General features: G+C 30.6%; 1 protein-coding gene across 1 annotated transcript in view; it reads left to right on the forward strand.

Moving 5' to 3' along the window:
- The first annotated feature begins 1,584 nt into the window (after positions 1-1,584).
- Positions 1,585-9,093, forward strand: part of ctnnbl1 (catenin, beta like 1) — a 50,375-nt gene continuing 42,866 nt past the window's right edge. The window contains exons 1-5 of the mRNA XM_016568100.1: positions 1,585-1,747; positions 3,623-3,808; positions 5,803-5,909; positions 6,008-6,147; positions 7,777-7,874. Coding sequence (XP_016423586.1) covers positions 1,718-1,747; positions 3,623-3,808; positions 5,803-5,909; positions 6,008-6,147; positions 7,777-7,874 — 561 coding nt within the window. The 5' untranslated portion in view covers positions 1,585-1,717. The remainder of the gene's footprint in view (positions 1,748-3,622; positions 3,809-5,802; positions 5,910-6,007; positions 6,148-7,776; positions 7,875-9,093) is intronic.

Below are 9,093 nucleotides of genomic sequence, written 5' to 3' on the forward strand. Positions count from 1 at the left end.
TGTAATTATACCTCACGTTTTGTTTGTTGTGTCCTAGACATGTTTTCATAACATTCACCCATCTACTGTACTGTAAGTCCTACTGTACAATTATCATGCATCAGAATCACAGAAGAATATGATAGACACTGGTAGCAGATTGAAATACATCTGTGATGCAGCAAAAAAGCGAGATAATATGTTGAAACGCAGCCCTGATGCGCCCTTCAGTCCGGATTCATGACAGGACGAATATTCCACGCGGGTCGGCTGGTGAGCGGGCGGAAAATCACCTGTTCATGCTGGATTTATGAGCGTTGTCTCGATCGCGCCTCTGTCTTGTCAAGTCTCACAGCAGCCAGTCATCCGTGACACACAAAACAGGCCGGACCTGAGAGCGAGGGAGATGAGAGACAGATACATAAATGAGGCCTTTCAGCAGCTCTGCATTATTTAAACATCCACTAAATATTCATCTGCCTTTAGACCAGAGGCCAGAAACATGCAGACTGAACCTGAACACCAACATATTACACACAAAGACAACATGACTTTTTGCAACATATTTTTTAAACAGTTTGCAACACATTTTTCTTAGATAATCGGCATACTTGTGTTGCATTATGAATTGTTTTCAGACACAATAAATTTGCAACCACACATTTAGGTACAACCAAAAGCAAGATTAAAAGTAATTTTAAGAAGATGATTTTAGTTATTAGGTTATTTTTTACTATCATTACAAAGCTATTATATGTTTTATATGATCTATAACAGGTAATATAATGAATTAGTTTTTGTTGATATTTTCTGTTATCATTTTAATTGTAGTTAAAGATTTAGTAATTTTGTTGTATTTTTTTTGTCATAGCTTTCATTAATTTATATATAAAATATAGGGTTGTTTTAACAGGTTTACTTTAATTATTAGGTTATTTTAGTATCGCTGAGATATTAAAGTTTTTTTTTTATAAATATGTTTTAATTTAAATTTAATTAAAGTTTGTTGCATACTTTTGTCATTTTTCTTATTTTCTTTTTTAATATGTCTAGTTTTAATTTATATATAAAATATATTAGGATTAATTTAACAGGGTTATTTCAGTTATGTTATTTTAGCATCACTTAGATACTATTATAGTTTTTATTAATATTTTGAATTTCTTTTTTTTATATTTTCTGTTTTTGTTTTAATGTTAGTTAAGGTTTTAGTAATTTTGAGTAATTTTGTCATTTTTCTTCGTTTTTGAATTATCTTTATAGTGTTCATTATGTTTTTGTTTTATTTTTAATACATCAAAATAAATTAAATAAAAAACAAAAATATGACAAATATGTTTTTTATTTTTTATTTTTATTTTTTAAGTTTGTTTTATTTCAACTAACTAACTAACTAAATAGTTTTAGTACACTATAAATTAACTGAATAACACTGAATATGCAAAATAATGAGGTAATGTGAAAACGTTTAAATAGTGAAACACACCACTTTCATAATACCATCAATTCTGTCCGTGTTGTCTATGTAGTGTACAGTTAAGTGTGTACTGTGTTGTTTTCTAGTGCGTCTCCGCAGCTGCAGGTGTCGCTGTTGAGTGACGTCACTCGTGCGTCGCGCGCCGGCCACTCGCGCGAAGAATAGAAACCAGCGAGTTTTGTTCACAAGCGTGTCGTGTTCGTACACTTTTATTATACAACAATCTGAATTTTTAAGCCTTTAAACCACACAGAAGTCGTCATGGATGTTGGGGAGCTGCTGAATTATCAGGTACCGACGCGTTTAATGTCTCTCCGTGACTTTATGTGGATGAATTTGTCATTGGTTGATCTATTCTGCTGCTAGTATTAACATTATCTTAAACTTTAATCGTTAGTGCAAAAATAAACCGCTTTTTGAATCGTTACAAATGATTTAGTTGTGTTTAAGGTTGTTGTAAGTAGGTAAAATCGCTGATTAATCTTTTACTGAATTAGCACAGACGCATGCGGGTTATTTAGGGTTTGTTTATATTTAAATACACTTTATTAGTTTAATGTATTATTCATTGCATTAATTTAAATGCCTATTTTATCGGGATTTTGTGTAGTTGTCAGATTCAGTCGTACTTCCCCAGCAGTAAAAGTACTGTAGTGGTACCATGGTACAGAGATGTATTAGCTAAAGCCATAGAACCATGTCCAAAAACTATGCTAGTGCTATGTAGTTTTTTAAAGATTTTTTTTGTAAATTTGCAACTGAACAACATTTCCTCGATTAACCGAGCGTACAAGGTGTTTATTAGGATAAAATAGGATTTTAGTTTAACATGTATTCAATACATTTACATTAATTTAGCAAAGGCTTTTATCCTAAAACATAAAGGCCCGGTTTCACAGACAGGGCTTAGACTAAGCCAGGATTAGGCCATAGTTCAATTAGGACATTTAAGTAATTTTTATGAACGTACTTAGAAAGAAACATTACTGGTGTGCATCTTGAGATAAAACAAAGGCACTGATATATTTTAAGATCAGTCAGTGCAAGTTTCTTTCAGTTGAAACAGCTCAGACTTACATGTTAGTCTAGGATTAGGCTTAAGCCTTGTCTGTGAAACCGGGGGATAATATAATATCAGTCTGATACATTTTTCATACTGTTTTTTCAATGACTTTTAACAAAAGTACTATCCTTTAGCCTGTTTTTTAACACAAAATACAATTTGTCAAATCGTTTAATTAATAATATTGTTTATTAATAATATTTTTTTTTCAGTCTGTTGCCAATAATTAAAATAATATAATATCAGTCTGATACATTTTTCATACTGTTTTTTTTCAATGACTTTTAACAAAAGTACTATCCTTTAGCCTGTTTTTTAACACAAAATACAATTTGTCAAATCGTTTAATTAATAATATTGTTTATTAATAATATTTTTTTTTCAGTCTGTTGCCAATAATTAAAACAACAATAATAATTGTTTTTGTTTTTATTATTATTTTGTTATGGCTGACAACCAATTTGACTAACGATATTATAAATGTTTCTTGAAACAACATGCCTAAATTATGTGTTCAATTATGTTTATTGGGATGTTATTTCAAAATTATTAGGATTTTTGTTTAACATTTTTTCCATTACATATTTATTTATTTATTAATTTAGCAGACAGTTTTAGCCAAAACAGTAAATATGATTAGGCCAATAATAGAAGTGTAAAATATCAGGATTTACTTTTAGTTTTTCAAAGTCTTCTCTTTTTTTATTATTTGTTTTTATTTGTACATTATCTAGTTTTAATACCTGATTTAATGCATTTTTAATCTGAGATTGGAAACATACTGTAAAAAAACAATATATTTATATTAGTAAGTTTATTGGTAATCTGCATTTAAAATATTGGTTGTTTACTTCTGCATAGCAGCATTTATTTATCAGTGAAGCTCAACAAGTATGACATTGTATTTTTGTTCAGAAGTTAACAAAAAGGTCTTCTTCTAGTTATAGTGGCAGAAACGTCTTTGTTACATAAGTGAAGTTATATTATAATATCTAGAGTTGTGAGTGTTGTTCTCTTTGATGCAGATGTGTGTGATCACTCTTGTATAAATCTTAGAATAGTCTCTCATGGTCAAATCATGTGAAATAATCTTCTCTTTTCAGCCCGACCGAGGTGCCAAGAGACCCAGAGATGAAGACAGCCGCGAGGAGTCCAGAAGCAAGCAGAAGACGGCGGGCCGCGACACAGGACGGGTGCTGGTGAGATCAGAGCCGGACAGCGAGGAGCAGACAGGAGACGGGGAGAAGATCCTGGAGAGACTGATGGATCAGGATGGAGAAGATCCAGAGGTGAGATCAAACCAGAGTCATGGGGTTATTTTACGTGCAACAAGACCTCTGAATGCTTAATTATAAACACAAATGTGCTCTCTGAATATGTGTGGTGAATAACATATGTGACCCTGGACCACAAAACCAGTCTTAAGTGTCAATTTTTCAAAATTGAGATGTATACAACATCTGAAAGCTGAATAAATAAGCTTTGCATTGATGTATGGTTTGTTAGGATCGGACAATATTTGGCTGAGATGCAACTATTTGAAAATCTGGAATCTGAGGGTGCAAAATCTGGTGCAAAAAAATCTAAATAAAATAAAGAGAAAAAAACGCCTTTAAAGTTGTTCAAATGAAGTTCTTAGCAATGCATGTTACTAATCAAAAATTAAGTTTTGATATATTTACAGTAGGAAATTTACAAAATATCTTCATGGAACATGATCTTTACTTAATATCCTAATGATTTTTGGCATAAAAGAAAAATCTATAATTGTGACCCATACAATGTATTGTTGGCTATTGCTACAAATATACCCCAGCAACTTAAGACTGCAGTTCTTAGCCATGCATATTACTAATCAAAAATTAAGTTTTGATATATTTACAGTAGGAAATTTACAAAATATCTTCATGGAACATGATCTTTACTTAATATCCTAATGATTTTTGGCATAAAAGAAAAATGGATAATTTTGACCCATACAATGTATTGTTGGCTATTGCTACAAATATACCCCAGCGACTTAAGACTGCTTTTGTGCTCCAGGGTCACATATTACAGGTAGACTGTTTTATGCCAGTGTAATTTTATTTGATAAACGGTTTATTTAATAATGTATAGTAATATAAGTATTTCATGGTTTTCACAATGCACAGTGTTTCAAAAATATTGCAGTAATAATAATGTCTACTATTCTAAAGTCCTCATTTAACCATTCAATTAAAAGAAAGTTTTGTGATGGGGAAAAAGATTGTGATGGACAGTTATATAATCTACTGTTTAACCTGTTTTTTTTTTTTTTTTTAACAAGATGGTGGCAGAAAAATTTTAGAATTTTTATCATGTTAATGTAAAAAATCTTGTGTAATATAACTTGTTTGTTTGTTTGCTGGTTTTTATTGTATTTGTTATACTTGTATTTTTTTTAATCGTTTTTTTTTGCCATGAAAATAGCCTAAGATGCTGACATGGCATTAAATAAAAATATACTACTACTTAACACAAGACAGTTTTTTATATTTTATGACCTATAACCAATAATTGTTTTGTGTAATTTTAAATAATTCATTAGATTTAATGTTTAATATTTGTGTTTTTCTTGTGTCTTGTGGCAATAATAATAATTACCAATAATTATGACCAATAACAAATTTGCTAATATTTGAAATGTTTGCTGTTTGACCTGTTTTTAAACACAAAATACAGTTTTTCATATTATAACCAATAAGTATAAATAATTCTTTAAATGTATGTTTTAAATAATAATAATGATAATAATAATATATTATGGCCAGTAACCGGTTTGATTGCTAATATTGTAAATGTTTACTGTTTAACCTGATTTTAAACACACAATACAGTTTTTCATATTTTATTGTTTGTGTAATTCTAAATAATTAATTAGGTTTTTAATTAATTTATTCTGGTGTCAATAATACAATATTTATTATTTAAATATTTCTTGTTACCATTAATCTGTTTTTAACCAATAATGTTTTTTTTATTATTATTATATAGATGTGGTGTTATTGCCAGTATTAAAAATCTACACTGTTTTGCATATATTTTTTAAATAGCATTCGCACTAGATTCCAATCTAGAATTTTTCATGCTTAAATAAAAGTAACCATAAAAACATTTTAGTGTACTGTAGAAAAGGTGCATAACTGTTGATAGTTATGCACCTTTAGGTGTATAAAATAGTATTTTGAACTTGAAAAAAGCAGGTCTCATGCAATTCAGAGAATCATGACCTTTGACCTCCTGACCTGCTGTGTGTTGACAGGGTGAGCTTGTGGATGAGAGCACAGTGAAGAAAATGATCCTGACCTTTGAGAAGAGATCCTACAAAAACCAGGAGCTGAGGATCAAGTTTCCCGACAACCCCGAGAAGTGAGTTATTAAGAATTCACTCCACTTCTAAATCTCACCATTATATGGCAAATGAGATGCAAACAGTGAGATGTGACCTCACTTCCTGTTGTCGGCAGGTTCATGGAGGCGGAGCTTGACCTGAATGACATCATCCAGGAGATGCATGTCATCGCCACGATTCCAGAGCTGTATCATCTGCTGGTGGAGCTGAACGCCGTCCACTCTCTGCTCGGCCTCCTCAGCCACGACAACACTGATATCCTCAGCATCACAAACCACCAGAGATCATATTTGTGACCCTGGAGCACAAAAGCAGTCTTAAGTCGCTGGGGTATATTTGTAGCAATAGCCAAAAATACATTGTATGGGTCAAAATGATTGATTTTTCTTTTATGCCAAAAATCATTAGGACATTAAGTAAAGATCATGTTCCATAAAGATATTTTGTAAATTTCCTACTGTAAATATATCAAAACTTAATTTTTGATTAGTAATATGCATTGCTAAGAACTTCATCTGGACAACTTTAAAGGAGATTTTCTCAATATTTAGATTTTTTTGCTCCCTCAGATTCCAGATTTTCAAATAGTTGTATCTCGACCAAATATTGTCCTATCCTAACAAACCATACATCAATGGAAAGCTTATTTATTCAGCTTTGAGATGATAAATCTCAATTTAAAAAAAAATTGACCCTTATGACTGGTTTTGTTGTCCAGGGTCACATATTTCACATCATTTTTATGAAATATAAATCACAGTAATATAATAAGAAACACTAGTGCTCAAAGTAATGCTTTTAATATTAGTAAGTTAGTTAGATTAGTAGATGCTCTGTCTATTGGCATGTTTAAAATTTACTCATTAGATTTACATTTATTAATTTAGTAGATGCTTTTATGTGAAAATTATATCTGCCTAAATAATTGTTAATTTATCTTTTTTTTTTTTGTATCAAAATATTGAGGAGTATGCAAAATCTTATTAAAAGTATCAAATGTTTTGTAATACTTTTTGTCCAATTCTGGATTGGCAAATTTACTGTATAAAAGATATATTTATTTTAATATATTATTGTAAGTAATCATATTGGTAATCAGTCAAGAAAAATATTGGTTATCTATTTAAAAACTATTTAAAAAAAGAAATAGTTATTAGCCGTTAAAAAAACGGTTGGAAATATAATAAAAGCTGTTAGCAGTCATAACCCCAAAATGATCATCTAAACGACCATAATAATAATAATTAAAAAAAATTTATTAGCCATAACAACAAAAATATACACTACCTTTCAAAAGTTTGGGCTTGGTACAATTCAAAACTGCATTTATTTGATTTAAAATATTTCACAATATGGTTCACAAAATATATAATATTTAATATATAAAATGTTCACAAAATAGTACAAAAAATTTTGTAAAAACATTCATATTTTGAAATATTATTGCAATTCAAAATTAGTGTTTTCTGTGTGAATATGTTTTAAAATATGATTTGTTCTTGTGATCAAAGCTGAATTTTCAGCATCATTACTCCAGTCTTCAGTGTCACATGATCTTCAGAAATCATTCTAATATGGTGATTTGCTGCACAGGACACATTTATGATTATTAATAATGTTGAAAACAGTTGTGCTGCTTCATGATGAATAGAAGGTTAAAAAAACAGCATTTATCTGAAATAGAAATCTAAAAAAATGTAGCATTTAAATGTCTTTAAAAAAAAAATTACCGACCCCAAACTTTTGAGTAGTAGTGTTATTATATTGCTTATTGCACATAAAAATAAAAAAAAATCAGTATCTGCCAAATTTTCTCTGTTTAAAATGTGCTCATGTTTTGTGTTTAGCCGTTGGTCAGTGTTGTAAGTCCTTAACGTGAATCACATATCAGCATCGTGGTGGTGGATCTCCTGCAGGAGCTGACAGACATCGACACGCTTCACGAGAGCGAGGAGGGGGCCGAGGTGCTCATCGACACTCTGGTAAGGAAATATTTATGTAATAATCAGAGAAAACACATCATCAGTGGCGTTACAGGAGATTACGGGCTGATTCACCAGCGTTAGCGGGTCACGGTCCAGCGGCACTATGGGATTATTAGGAGAAAATGACACGAATTACTGCTGCGAGAAATGCAGCCTCGTATTTGTCCTGACGTTTGCAAGAGAAGCAGAGAGAGACAATGTTTATGTCCAGGCGGTTGTTGAGGTTGTGCAATCACGGCTTGTGTCAGATGGAGCAGAGGAAACAGGAGGAACTTGTGAACAATCAGAAGCTGATTGAACCGCATGCGCCTGATTGCTGCCGTTTAGTATTTGTGTTGTGCAGCCAAGCAAACGCATTTACACGTCTGAATAAATCTTTATATGGCATCTCAACAAACAGGCTATAAAATAGGGCTTTATGTATAAAATTATATATATATATATATATATATATATATTTAAAAAATCTTTTTTTAAATTAATACAATACATTCTATTTATTTTATTATGCTGATATGAATTTAATATATTATTTAAATGTATTATTTAATAATCTTTTTAATTCATTTATTAATTCCTTCCTTCCCTCCCTCCCAAACTACAAGCAACATCTAACCTGAATTTTCCAGGTTCACCATTAAAAAAATTTCAGAGATTTTTTGAGACCCTTCATAGCAAGTAAACCAGATCTTTATTAGCACATCTGTATATTTGTTTTCAGAGAAAATGATTTCAGATTTAGCCACCTCTAAATGAAAAAAACAAAAAAAACTTTATTTCAGCAGGAATGCATTAAATTGGTAAATTGGTACTTTTAAAATTGACAGTAAAATATTACAAAATATTTCTATTTGAAATAAATGCTGTTCTTTTGAACTTTTTATTCATCAAAGAATCCTGAAAAATAAAATGTATCACAGTTCCCACAAAAATAAGCAGCAACATAACTGTTTTCAACATTATTAATAATCAGAAATGTTTCTTGAGCAGCAAATCAGCATATTAGAATGATTTCTGAAGATCATGTGACACTGAAGACTGTAGTAATGATGCTGAAAATTCAGCTTTGATCACAGAAATAAATTACATTTTACAATACATTGACGTAGAAATAAGTTATTTTAAATTATAAAATTATTTCACAATTTTTACTGTATTTTTATCAAATAAATGCAGCCTTGCTAAGCAGATAAGACTTCTTCCAAAAACATGAAAA

The sequence above is a fragment of the Sinocyclocheilus rhinocerous genome, unplaced genomic scaffold (assembly GCF_001515625.1).
Source record: "Sinocyclocheilus rhinocerous isolate Xijiao unplaced genomic scaffold, SAMN03320098_v1.1 scaffold1462, whole genome shotgun sequence".
NCBI lineage: Eukaryota > Metazoa > Chordata > Actinopteri > Cypriniformes > Cyprinidae > Sinocyclocheilus > Sinocyclocheilus rhinocerous.